At 42.7% G+C, this 14,772-nt stretch overlaps 1 protein-coding gene across 2 annotated transcripts in view; it reads right to left on the bottom strand.

Annotated features, from left to right (window-relative positions):
* The window catches only part of PARD3B (par-3 family cell polarity regulator beta), a 1,108,767-nt gene that overhangs the window by 83,190 nt on the left and 1,010,805 nt on the right, over window positions 1–14,772 (bottom strand). For both annotated transcript variants that reach the window (XM_032277671.1, XM_032277670.1), the window contains one exon: window positions 13,818–13,897. In XM_032277671.1, coding sequence (XP_032133562.1) covers window positions 13,818–13,897 — 80 coding nt within the window. The remainder of the gene's footprint in view (window positions 1–13,817; window positions 13,898–14,772) is intronic.

Below are 14,772 nucleotides of genomic sequence, written 5' to 3' on the forward strand. Positions count from 1 at the left end.
TAGTACAATAATAGTACAAGGAATTCTCTATATCCTTTATCCAAATTCATTAATGCTTTACATTTTGTCCCATTCATTATTTTTTTCCATTCTGTTCCCTTCCACTCTATCTCCCCTTTCTCGCTACACATATACACATACACATATTATTAAATATATATACTGATATTTCCTGAGCCATTTGAGAGTAAATTGGATACTTGTTCCTCTTTACCCTTTAATATTTTAGTGCATATTTCTGAACAAAGATATTCTGTTTTATAAGCTCAGTACAGATACCAAAATCGTTTCCACTGTTTCTTCTTACCCTCATGCATATGCTTCATGGAGTCAGAGCTATGCTTAGTCACAGAATGCCAGATGACATTAAGTCACCAATTCTTCTTACTTGAGAAAAACATCATTTCCAGAATGAAATTACATAGACAGTGATAGATAAGCCTTTGCTGTCAACATAAGCAGTGAAGACATGTCACAGCCACAGAAGGATGCCCAGGTTTTTGCAGTCTGCACTGTCAACCTGCCTTTATTTGTACTTTCTGAGCATGAGACTCTGTGGTTTATTACATCGTCACCCTTGATATGTACTGGGGTCTTTCACTCCGTTTTCATGAATACACATTTGTCTAATATCCTGGATCAGCCACTGCAATTCCCATCCATGTTGAGACATCTCTAGAGCACATTTCAGTGGTCTTCTTCTGGAAGTCTAAAGGGTACCTCAAATCTAACATATCCCAAAGCTTAATCATGGTCTCTCCCTCTCCCCAACCTAGTCCTCTCTTTGCCTTCTGTCCTGGGGAGTGGGACCAGCACCCATGCTGCTGTGTGTGGATCCATTCTTAACACCTGGCTTCACTTACCCTTGAAACGCCCACATGCAATCCCCATCATCAAGGTTCATCAGCTCTTTCCACTTTTCTCCAGTTCTGCTATAATCACCATCACCCTTGTACACACTATCAACATCTGTCCCTGGAACGACAGCAAAAAACCTCTGGCTAGTCTGCTTTCCCTCCAGCATCCCTACAGATGATTCTCTACCTTGCAGCTAGAAAAACATTCTGGATCAAAAATTCAGAAGCCACATCATCTTTCTGCTCAAAACCCAGCAAAAGTTTCTAGTCTTTGAGTAAGTTTAGATGTCCTTCACTTGACCACTCATGGTCTGACTACTACCTCCCTTTCCTGTTCAACCTCCACAGTCCTTGTTCCAGTCACACAGCTTTCTTTTAGTCTCTGTTCATTACATGTTCTCCTATACAAGGACTCTGCACATGCTGTTCTCTTTCTGGAATATTTCTTATTTATTGTCTCAAACCTCCTTCAGATCATAACTCATGTCTTCCTCCCTTCTTGATCTGGTACAATTTCCCATTCTGTTTTCTTGAATCACATATCTCTTCTTTTTTTGTAATGGGTAGAGTTGCAATTTTATGTTTTCTTTGTGACTGCTTAATCACTATCTTCTCCATTAGATTATAAACTTCACAGGACAGAAACTGTGTCTGTGGGGCTTATCATGGTATCCTCAGGGCCTACAGAGTGTATTGCACTTAGTAGATGAGGAATAAATAGTTGATAAATGCAAGAATAAGGAGAGTAGATGACTTTCCTAGCCCAAATGTTTAGGCTGATAAAGTTGTGCACATTGCTCTGACTGAACTGTTTTACTTTTGTAATTAGGTAAGAAAGAAGTAACCAGAAAAAGGACAAACTGAGGAATTCAAGTTGTTGACAAGATGGTGATATGAGTGACTTGTCTATAACCAACCCACAGACGGCAGTCATCACATTATCTTGGCCACATTACAAATAGCACATCCAGAAATCACTCATATAAAACACTGGCTAGAAATTCTGTCTTATGCATGGACCTGATTTTGATGTTGGACAAAGCTGTAAAAGGGTGTCTGTTGCACATTTAACATAAATTGTCAAAGGCACCGACATATCAATGGAAAGTGACCAAGAAGCCTGATACCAACTCCATCCTGATTTTACATGATGTTTCCAGGAAAAAAACTTCACTGTGGCAAATTCCTTTTCAAAGTAGCTCAACATGCTTATTTTCCATCTTAAACCTCTGCTATAACAATTATAGCTCTTTCCAATGCCTTGTAAAACCCAGGCTGTCAGACACTATCATTTCTGGTAATGGATCTGTGTTTGCCTCAGCCGCATATAAGCAGTTAGTGGGCAGAAGTCTCATCTGAGCAGTCACCAACCTGTCTTCACTTTCAAGCAATGACCAAGTTGAAAGGGTACTAATGATGCCCCAGAGCGTACTGTTGGTGGAGAAAAGGCCAGTTAGAATTGCCAGGTTCCTACCTATTTAACATGTCATTCCATGTTTGGCCATAAGGGTCAGTTCTGATTGCAGAGTGGGGCAACCCTCTATTGAGACAGGCCCTGGCCATTTCAGTCTAGGCTTAATTAAAGACTTGGAATAGAGGCAGGAACATGTTCTGGAGGCTACTGTTTTTGTACCAACCCCTCTCACATTTGTACCACAAATGTTTGCCTTTGCTGGAAATAATGGAGCTGGACCAAGGTGTTTCCTGGCACAATGACTGAGGTCGTGGGGCCTGTGTCACATGAGATCCAGGGCACAGATGGGCTCGAGTGGCACCACCATGGTAACTGACTGCCAAAGCTCTCTTCTCTGGACTTGAAGCAGCAGTCAGCAGAAGAAATGCTTCTGCAGTTGTCTGGCATTTGCGTTTCAGCCATGTACCCTAAGGATGTGCCAGAACTACACTGTGAAAGAACCAACAATAGTTTCCTGGCTACAAAAATTGCTGAAGTGGAACCAACGGGTTTATATGTATATATATTTAACTCACTAGCATAACACAGAGGCAGTCTTTAAGAAAAAAAGCACCATTTGAAAAATATTTTGGCTGGAAGGAAGTGGGTGTTTAAATTTGTTAAGGGGAGTTCTGTGGTTCAGTGGTTGCTGTTCTTAGTCACTCTGAATGTCTATTAAAGGTTTATTCATTGAAATGCTCATTTTAATATGTACCGCAGTGATTTAGGGTGGGATCAGAGCAGTGAGGGCTGCCTTGGGAAAGGATGGTCATGTGATGTGTCTCTCCTACCTGTTTACAACCAGCCTAGTACCAAACACCTTGATGCAGTAGAATGCCCAGAGATTTCAGAGGTGGAAAGTACTGAGCTGACTCCAAAACCTGCCACTTGTTCTGCCTGCAATCTTAGCCACACCTCTTTGCATCTCCCAGCCTCAGTTTCTTCATACATAAAATAGGGATGATAATGTTTCTATCAGGATTGTTACAGGAAATAAATGAGATGACATATTTAAAGTACTCGCCAGAGTTCTTGGAGCATAATATGGGTTCAACAAATGTGAGCTCCTTCCCCTTGCCCTGTTCTGAGTGCTCTGTGGAGGAGTGGAATGGAGTGCAATCTAGGGGCTGGGGACCTGGTCCACACACATGGCCTGTGCAGCCCTGGGGGGCACCACTCACATTTCTATTGATGTTCCCAACAGGGACAGAATAATTGTAAGGAAAAGGCAGCTATCTTGTTTCTACTTTGGGAAAACTTACCGTAGTAATACAAGAATAAAAACTGTGTGATTCAAAAATGCTTTTCTTTATTTCTCATAAATTCCCTACTATTTTCTTGTATTTTATTACTTTTTTAAAAAAACCTGTAGGTTTTGACATTTTCTATTTTGCCTGGAACTTTAAAGGATGTTCACAATGAACACGGGCTATTAGTCATATGGTCTATAATATCTCCCATCTCATGAACGCACATTACTTATGAAAAAAGTTGATGTAAGTATTCCAACCTCTCCTTAACTTGCCAATGTTACTTGTGTGGGTTTAAGTGAAATTAAACAGGCCTTGGAAACCAGAGAGTCCTGGGTTTGAATTCTGATTCTGATTCTGTGACTTTGAGGATGAATTTTTTCTTTTATTAAAGGAGCATCATATGACTCCTACCCAGCTGGACGGTGAGGGTGAAATGAGACAGGGCACGCAAAACACACAGACATAGCAGGCATGCAATGCGTTTTACAACCCCTGCCTTGCCTTAATTGTTCTTAGCTTTATTTTCTTTTTAAATACAATCAACTAGTTTAGGAATAAGCAGGACATCTGAAACAATTTGCATGCAGACCTTGGTATATAAAAATGGAAAATAAACCTAGAGATTTTACTGTTAATTATTCCTGTTGAATAATATCATGTATTCATGCATTTGGCGAAGCACTAACTTTTTATCCAAGATGCTTATGTGTTTCAGTGATATAATGCCATTTTAAATAATCATAAAGCACAGGCCTCACAAACATGCAAATCAGACGTTATAATAAATTAATACACTTTGTTTATTCATAGTGTCTCTGCCTATAGTAGGCTGATACTAGGATCCATATATGCAGCAAACCCAGGAACCTGAATCAAGGGACAGTGCAAATGGCTGGAGTCATAGACAAGACAGGAGGAGGTAGCTACAGAGTGACAGGGTGCATCATGCAAAATGGTGCAGCACTGTCAAGAAAATCACCGCCATCATTCCAGAGCAATGAGCATTTGGAGGCAGATGGTGGAATGGCAATAAGATAGGAAAACATCAAGAACTACCAAAGATTATGAGAAATGAGATATAGAGCAATACTCTAAGCAGATGTCTAGGCACAAAACAGCCTTCTTTTCTTTTGGCTGGAGAAGTAGGAAATAAACGCTAAAACTCCCTTTAATATGTGCAGCAGGGAAAACATGCAAGTCAGCTTACCAAGCGTAATAGATTTCATGTCCAAGGTAATGTCGGATTTGGCAATCTTGAAAGGGCAGGCACATACTCTTCCTCTCGAAAGAGTACTTAGCCAACAAATGTGTAGCAGTGTGGAATTTTCCATGGAAAATGAGAGAAAAAGTAAAAACCTATACAGTTTAATGTATGTGGTTCATCAAGATTCAGTTACGACTACTTTGGGGACATCACTAGTGTAATGGGTCTTAACATGTTTTAAATCAGTAATATTCTAACCAAACTCATAATGGAGGCCTTCGACTGAATAATTAATATCAAATATTCTAACTGGAATCAAGGATATATTGGCTACAAGGAAATGATGAAAAGTTTGATTAAAATGGACTTTTATCTGAGGAACTGACATAAAAATGATATGGCAGTAGCATTAACCCCCTGATCTCAGCTGTTTGGCGTCTTAAAGTGATATTACATGCTAGGGCTTTCTGCATTTTCAGGCAGGAAGTTTGAGTTGACAATGGAGACATCTTAATCTCTCAAGGAATTAAGTTGCTGCTAATTCATCATTTTGTCCTCGGCATTAAGACTGAGGTAGTATCGGGGTTGTTCAAACAGGCAGCTGATTCTACTGGGAAGAGGAAGTACAGACTATATTTTCAGCATAGGGAATCTTAGGAAAAAGGATGAGAGAGCTTAATTTGGTGTGATAAAAGAGCTTCACTGGTCTTCAAGGGCAGTAAACCCCATCATATGCAGATGCGAAAGATATAATCTAGACAAGTTCTTCAGGTCATCTTAGTATTCCTGCAAAGTCAGAGCAGCAATCTTAGGGACAAACACTGCAAGGTGGCTTTTCACAGCGAGGAAGACTTCAGATAGGGTTGCACCACCAGGAAAGTGTCAAAGCCACTGGCCATTATTCATGTGTCTATTAATAAATGAAGTGTGACAGCCTCAAACTCTGGTAGAACATTCCAACCACCGGCATGACTGCAGGGAGCAGTACATGTATTATATGCTCATGAAGCATCTTATTTGACAAGCTGGCCTTGTCACACAGAGAAGTACTCAGCTGGGCAGCATGGAGACTTTGTCAACTTTTATAGACCCAGAGGGTCAAACCTCTGCCCACACCCAGACAAGCACTCACACAGCTACATACTTAATGTTTTGATTGCTCAACTTTTCATCGAACTCATTGGATTACTATGTAGGTTCGCTTCAGCCAAAGCCCAGTACTATACTGCTAGAAATTGGCAGAACTTGAATGCCACCACCAGCGGTTTAGTGAGTGCAATAGAATAATGCAACGCCAACAAAGGAAAACTCAATAGCGGTGACTGAAGCAGAAGTTCACTGGAGGAGAGAACAAGAGAAATCTGAGAGGGAGAGCATCTTTAAAAAGTGAGGTAAATGACAGAAAAGGATGTCAAGGACACCCAGACAAAATGCTTTTGGGATGACCAAAGATAGCAGACAGCATGCTTGTTGCAAGTTTCAAAGTTAGCTGTGCACTGTGATTAGATCTTCCTGATGGGCATAAGCAGACAAGTAGGCTGAGGGCAGTACAGTGAACCAACTGAAACGTTAGAGTGGAAGCATGCTCTTATGGCGTATTTCTTCTGAAATGAACACAGTCGTACCTAATGCAAAAACACCAGGAATGTATTTAGAAAGCAAATTTCTTACGGGTTCCTAGGAAGCAAGCATTGGCTGTTTGCTCCTTCTAAAGTTGCTCTTTCTATCCAAACTCAGCTCTAGTATATTGCTTTCTGTCGCACAGCCAAGTTGAAAGCTGCTTGAGACCTTTTTTTTTCCCTCCCAAGTAACTTACGTAATATGGCTTAGAGCAATATTGGGGACTGGAGGCGAACGTGGCCCGAGCAGGCCTTTGTCCCTCATCAGCCTCAGGAGAGGGAGTCTTTCTCTCCACAGGAGCGCTCAGGCAGCACCCCACCAGGAAATTTATTGTCATCTTTTTTCTTCTGGGGATATATTATTCTTAGTCTTCAAGAACTAAAGTACCAATTTGCAGACACTGTTTTTTCAACCCTCAGGAGTGTTCTAACAAAACAGTATTCTCTTTTTGGTAGGCAAAGTATATTGCTTAATGTTCATCTAGCAATTACACATTAAACTGTTCATATTTCAAACAAAGGGCCCAAGGGAATGGAAAAAAGAATTGATTTTATGACAGCATTACAGAGACGGTTGAAAGGCATTACTTAACCTGTATATTAGGAATGTTCTCTGTCATATACAAAGATGAAGAAGACACAGTCCCTGTCCTCAAAGGCACTTATATTTTAGTGAGAAATACAAACAGGTGAGCAAATAATTTAAGGGAATATGATAGGTGTAGAGTATAGATCTAACTCTGAGCTTCATAACATTAGCCAAAGTGGTTAAAATGAAAATACTCACAGCCTGACTGTTTGGGTTCAAATCCCAGCTCTGCCACATTTTAGCTGTTGAACTTGGGCAAGTTTATTTAACCTCTCTCTCCGTCTGTGACCTTCCCTATGAAATGGGGATAATTAACAGGTTGCTGCTGAGTCACAGGGTTGCTGTGAGCATTGTCAGTCAGTAGATGCAAAGCATTTAGAACTGTGCCTTGTACATAGTAAGTGGTCACTAAGGATGAACTATTGAGAAGTCTGGGCCAGGCACAGTGGCTCATGCCTGTAATCCCAGCACTTTGGGAGGTGGAGTTGGGCAGATCACTTGAGGTCAGGAGTTCGAGACCAGCCTGGCCAACATGGTGAAACGCCATCTCTACTAAAAACACAAGCCGGGTGTGGTGGTGGGTACCTGTAATCCTGGCTACTTGGGAGGCTGAGGCAGGAGAATCGCTTGTACCCAAAAGGCGCATGTTGCAGTGAGCTGAGATCGCATCATTGCACTCCAGCCTAGGTGACACAGTGAGACTCCGTCTCAAAAAAAAAAGTCTGGACATCTATTGATTTCAGAGAAAAGATACATCCTCATGAAAAATCATTACTTATATTGGAAAACAGCACTCTAAAACAAACTGTCAAAAAAGCTTCTGAGGATTTCTTTCCCATAAATTCCTTGTATATAACAAAAATCTATTCTTGGCTAGGTGCAGTGGCTTATGCCTAGAATCCCAGCACTTTGTGGGGGCTGAGGCAAGCTGATTGCTTGAGCTCAGGAGTTCGAGACCAGCCTTGGCAACTTGGCAAAATCCTGTCTTTACAAAAAATGTAAAATTTAGCTGGGTACCAGTGGTGGTACGTGCTTGTAGTCTCAGCTACTCTGGAGTTAGAGGTGGGAAAATGCTTGAGCTCTGGAGGCAGAGGTTGCAATGAGCCGAGATTGAACCACTGTACTCAAGCCTGGGCAACAGATGAGACCAGACTGTCCAGCAAGACTTGGGTGCAGGAGGAGGTATTGCTTCAGTGGTGGAGGAGACAAAACAAAAACCAAAAAAGCTATTCTCATCTGTAGAGCAATGTATTAAGACTACTATATACACAGCCCTATGTTAGGTTTTGGTGGTGGGTGTAACAAGTGATGGGCGTAAAACAAAGTCCCTTATTTCACGGAATTTATAGTCCAATGTGGTGAACAGGGGCAGCAGAGAATGATAACCTAATTCAGAGTGTTTTTAGGGCACTGGAAAGGTGCTAACCGGATGTTATGGAAGTTTAAGGGAAGAAGAGCCAGGGGAGACAGCATGGATTTTGGCAGGGGGCCTCTGAGGCAGGAGGAGGGGTTTATCAAAGATGCAGCTGTAACTGGAGTCACAAGAGTGGGATATAAAGGTTAGGCAGGTACTTTTGGAATTATCATAGAGATGGGCACTGAATTGGCAGGAATGGAGGAGACGGCACAGAGAGAATCCACGTGGAGCAAAAGGCGGGAAGTAGAATCTGGTGGAAGTATCAGTGGTGTGGTCAGAAGCCTGGGACAAGAGGCCACAGTGTGTGTGGGTTGAGTGGAAATATGGGAAAAGGACAGTTGAGAGCAAAGGTCTTTCTTTTTTTCTGACATACAAGAGTCAACTTAATGGGGTCGTCCTGCCACCCGCGTCCTGCTCAGGTATAAGTCCTGGTAGTTGAATGTTCAGCACTGCTCAGTCCCGAGATAACAGGAATATCTTAGCAGTATCTCTGGATCTCTCCCACTAGCAAATAGGGTGCTGCTGTCACGTCACGTCCACCCTAGGAGCTAAAGCATCATGCTCCACCTTGCTGGTTATCTTGTCCTGGTATGGCCTCCACCACTGGAGCAATGCCTACTCCTGCACCCAAGTCTTGCTGGACAAGAGCTCTGGCCTCTTGCCTAGAGCCGAGTCAGCACCCTGAATCTGTCATAAACTCCCTCTCCTTAGCACTGCTTCTCCTGTCATGCCCATTAGCTCAGCTTCTTGCTCGCATCACAGTAGTTTGCTGTGTTCTCTTGCTCTTGGCCATCCAGATCCCTGGCCTTGCCTGAGCTGGCAAATCCTGCAGCTTCAGCGAGTCTCCCAGCGTATCCCCATGCAGGGGCTGCTTCCTGTCCTCCACACAGTGGGGACTCCTGGCAAACCGTGCCGCTGAGGTTGTGCCTCTACAACAGTAGGCAGGGGAGGAAAGCAACTGGCAAGGGGATTAAAGGTGCTGCCGAGAGAGGGTAGTTGGTGGCTCAAGGTCCCCAAGAAGCCAGGGAGAAGGAGCTCTGGTGTGTGGGTTTGCCTCATTACAGGAAGGCACACTTCTTCCCCAGAGATAAAATAAAAAAGAGCTAACAATAAAAAATCCTTCAATGCACTATGCAGGCTCTTCACTGAGGGTTTTCCTTGTATTACTGTATTTTAATACTCATACCAGCACTATCCCGAGGCTCTAGTATCATCCCCAATTTGCAGATTACGAAACAGGGCCTGGAGCAATTCCATCACTGCCCAAGGCCACACAGGTGGTAAGTGATGAAGCTGGGGCTACAATCACAGCCTGACTCTGAGCCCAGGCCCTCAGTGCATCCCCTTGGGAAGCGTGTTTGAGCGAAGATGCAGAAGTCTGAGCTGCAGGAGCAGAAGTTGTGGGGCTAACGTTGAATGCCTCAAGGTCGTAAAGGAAAGGAAGTGAGGTCACCTCCAGAGACTGGGCTTGGGGAGTTTAGTCATCTTCATAGAACTTAACAGGAGTAGAAAGGGTTGGAATGGCCACTGTGGGATAGTCAGGGGAGTTGACAACATGACTACAAAAAATGCTGGACGGCAGCAGGGACCCAGCTGGCGCTGCCTAATGTGAATTTTGTAGTGGAACCCATAAATGCAGTTTTACGAGTCTCTCCAGCAACCTTTCGCTGCCCATGCACGTAGGACCACAGAAGAGCTGCAGTGCCTTTTGCTCACTCCTTAGGACTCCACACTTGATTATAAGCCCGGAAGAGCAACATCATGCGCTGATGCACGGAGTCATCTGCAGAGAGGAGGATAATGGGATCCCATGGGGCCAGGGATGGGCCAGGTGGAGTGATGGAGGCTTGAGATGGGAAGGGTGGAGAGTTCACTGCTGAAGGGACTGACTGCAAGGAGGCCTGCGGAATCAGATTGGGGCCTGGGAGAGTTGCGAGGGGCTGGTAGGCTGAGTGAAAAAGGAGCCGTTTGTAAAAACACATACATCGATGTTCGCACATCATAGCAACCTAGGAAACAGCCACTTCCCTACTCACCTAGGGTGAGTAATAATTTGTGTCAGGCAAGAATAAGGGAATGCTGATTTTGTTCTGTTTACTACCAAGAAAACTGAGCGCTGTTCAGGCTGGTAAAACATTGGCCCCGGTACAGGTCTGGTGTTTACTAACGAGGTTGTATTACAGCCATACTCCGCTTTCTAAAACAGCACCCTCAGGAGAAAAGAAGTACAGTCATTTTTCTTAGGAGGCAGAAGATTTAACATTGCTTAACAATAACACTTAACATCCCTTAGCCCTTAGCCTTAGGCAACCTCATAACTACCGAGTGCTGGGAATTATCTTTTCCCTGTGCTGGCCAGCACTCTGCCTTTATTTTGTGATGTGTCATTTAGCCTGGCAGTGGGCTGCATGGGCCTGCTTTAAAGATGACAGAGTTCCATGGAAGCACTGGGGGATGCCCCTTGACCAGAGCGCCTCATCTACTCCACGCACTATGGGGCATTTTCTCTCTGTGTCGATGGCTCCAAATTTGGCATGGAAATCAGTGTTACTGAATTGTTCCTAAAAAGGACCATGAGGCAATACACAAACAACATAGGAACCCAATCAGTCAGTAGCATATTAAGCTCCCTATAAGGTTGGCCACCGACTTATAGATGGATTTATTCCTATTTTTAATTAAAAATTTAGCTCCATGAATATTTCAAAGCTCCCTGCCTCTATGATGAAGAGGGATCTGGTGCCTACAGAGATGTGCTCGCCTCACTCTCCTGGCAAAAGGAGACAGCAGTGGAGCTGGTGTGATTCAATTAAGTGGACAGTGAAATCTCCAGGGGAAAGACAAGAAAACCAGGGTAAATGTCACTGGCACTCAGAGCAGCATCTGCATACCTTTTCAGAAGCCAGCAGTGCGTCCCTGGCCTCTGCTTTCTGCATCTCGTTAGTTTAATTTGGAGCCCCCTACCCATGGACCAGCGCGCAATGCCTGGGAGGGAGCTTTGCATCACCTCTTTAGATGTTGAGATGCAGCGTCCCCATTTAAAAGCCACTTCCAGGGGTCCCCCTTGCATTTGTCTGAGCCCTATTTATTCTCCATCATGGCTGCCTCTGGTTGCCAGGTAGCTGCAAAGGTCTGTTTGCACGTGCAACTATAATCGTTCCTACCATTGTGTATGTGGGTGAGTGAACATTTTGCCAAAATTATTTCCGCTTTGAGATGCTTCCCTTTCAGCTACAGTTTTATTCTGGGGCTGGCAGAACCTTGTCCCTTCACACATTCATAAAGAGCCATAAACAGCATAAACGCATTACCTTTGTCAGTAAACCCACACCACACTGTTTAATCCTAAAACAGACTTGTTTAGAGTCAGCCATGATTGAGCATTTCAGGGATTATTAGTGAAAACAAGAGCTGGAAATTCAGAAGACTTTACGTTAATGATTATGAACAGAGACATTGGTTGCACTACCGTAAAAGGCTGATTTGCTTGACTCCTTTTCTAAGCAGAAGAGTTCTCAGGATGGACTGGGACTGTGCCTCCAGCTTCCATATTCTCAGGGCCTGGTGATCACCAGATACATGGTGAATGAATGAATGAGTGAAATTTATAGAATTTTAAATGCTATTTCTGTGCTTTTGATTTGTACCAAAACTCCATTTCTGGACTCTGAGTGCAGATTGGTCGGGAATATAATAAACTGTTTCCAATTTTCCTTTTTTTGACCCCCTCTCATAAGAACATTCTATTTTCCATCTGCCTTAACCACAATTTCCATATACTTCAACAGTGAAAGCCAGAAATCTTATATGTAAAACAAAATTTTTGGAAACTACTTCCATTTTTAAAATGAAACAAAATATACTCATCCCTTGGTTTTGGGAATGGTTCTAGGACTGCCCCCCACCCCACCTCAGATACTAGAATCCACAGATGCTCAATTCCTTGATACAAAATGGAATCATATTACTATATAACCTGTGCACATCTTCCCATGCACATTATATCACCTCTAGATTCCTTATAATACTGGGTACAATGTAAAGGCTATGTAAACAGTTGTTATACTGTACTATTTACAGAATAATGACAAGGAAAAAAAGTCTGTACATGATCGGTACCATTGTGACTCTCTTTTTTTTCTTGGATACTTTTGATCTGAGGTTGACGGAATCCATGGATGTGAAACCCATAGATATTGAGGGCCAATTGTACTAAGCCAAGGAAAATAGAAACAGGAAGCTAATCACAAATGAGAAAAACTTATTAGGCAACATCTATTAAAGAAAAGAAAACAGGAAGATAAATAAAACTTTATAAAAGCTTTAAAAATACTGTATTTTGGGTGTCCTGCCTAATCAGGATAAAAATGCTTCTCTGCTAGATTTTAGATTTTATTATTTTTGAAAATAACAAACTATTTATAAGAGCAGATGGTCACTTTGGCTTTGCCCGTTGTAATGTTCAGGGTGTTCATTTTGCAAAATCACACACAGAGGTACAGTCAACATGCAATGTCAGTCACTCCATCTCTGACTTGGCACTTTAACAGCTCAGCTTTGATGAAAAAGAAGCTCTACTTGGGGTCTTTCTCCCACCCTCTTAAAAGGTGATATTTGAAAACATTGCAACTTTCTGCCTGGCTTTAACCTTTCTTTGTTTTTGTTTTGGACCCCACTAATTCTCACACTCTCACCTCACCTAACTCCCATCGTAGCTGGACTGCATGTACTCTTGGAAAACTTCTTCTTTGTCATTTGCTACTGATGGCAGACTAAAATTACTCTTCATCTCACCAATAACAGCACAAGCTTTTGAGAACTGTATCTCATTTCTCTAGACCAGGTGTCTAGTTACAGCATGAGTGGATCACATTAGGCCAGGGTGGCCAAGCAAACTTCTCCCACACAGTTGTTCCTTTCCCCCACTGGGTCTGCGCCGCTCAGCAATATTTGCTTATTGCCTTGAGAACAAGGTCAGATTCTAAATCAGACAAAAACACCTTCCCAAGTTCACATTTCTCTCCTGCTTCTTAACACCCACATGAAACTCTAAGCTTAAGATTGGTCTGCCATTCTCATGGGTAACTCCCAGGACAGAGGATTTACTATTTTATTGTCTCTAAGCTTGGTGCAGGATGTTCGATACCATTTTTATAGCAATGGCTTAGGATTTCCATTTACTATCCAATATTCTTGCTGACATGTTCAATTGCAATGATATACTATTTTCTCCCCTTAAAAATAACCCACAAGTGTTTCAATTATTAGCACATTTGTGAAGATGGAACTAGGGCTGTAGCAGACGGCAGTAAGGCAAAACTATAACATATACCCTATTTCAAAGCCAGATTTCTTCTTCATGTAGACTTCTCTAAAGACTTCATTTGTGGGTGAGCTGGAGATGGGAGACCCCTATGTGACCTACCTGGGTAAGGATGCGTACTGCCTCTCCATCCCTTCAAAGCGGAGGCTGTGTGCATTCCCATCTGGACCCTTTCCAGACACCTGTGGAGAGAAAAGTAATTAGAGATGAAGATCCATTATACACCCTGGTTACTGACAATGCATCTTGAAATTATAATCAGTGCACAAATGCTGCTGCCGCCTGCCAAAAATCAACCACGGAAAAGCAAGCAAGAACTCTGCATCGCTATAGGAATTGATAATCAAGCCACAAACATGGCATTTAACAACAAAGTCACTTCTTTTAAAAAAGGGTCACTGTCAAACTGACTCCTTCATGTCCCCCTGCCAGGAATATTCTGTAGGCTGCTCGACCATTTTCTTCTTTTTTTTTTTTTTTAAAAAAAAACCAGATTTTAGTTTTCAGAATAGTTTTAGATTTATAAAAACATTGACCAGGTCATATAGAGACTTCCCATACATCCTGTACCCAGTTTTCCTCTTATTGCTAGCTTACATTAGTATGGCACATTTCTTACAATGAATGAATCAATATTGACACATTATTGTTAACTTACATCTGTAGTTTATTCAGATTTTTAACTAATGCTATTTTTCTGTCTCTGGATCCCATCCAGTATCTTACATTTAATTTTCACACCATTATAGTTCCTCCTGGCTGTGAAAAGACCTTATTTTCAAAAGCACCTTTTCTGGCTGGGTGCGGTGGCTCACGCCTGTAATCCCAGCACTTTGGGAAGCCAAGATGGGTGGATCACCTGAAGTCAGGAGTTCGAGACCAGCCTGGCTATCATGGTGAAACCCCATCTCTACTAAAAATACAAAAATTAGCCGGGTGTGGTGATGCATGCCTGTAGTCCCCATTACTCAGGAGGCTGAGGCAGAAGAATCGCTTGAACCTGGAAGGTGGAGGTTGCAGTGAGCCCAGATCGTGCCACTGCACTCCAGCCTGGGTG

Source organism: Sapajus apella, unplaced genomic scaffold (assembly GCF_009761245.1).
Source record: "Sapajus apella isolate SASKATOON/1434 unplaced genomic scaffold, GSC_monkey_1.0 scaffold10, whole genome shotgun sequence".
Taxonomy (NCBI): Eukaryota; Metazoa; Chordata; class Mammalia; order Primates; family Cebidae; genus Sapajus; species Sapajus apella.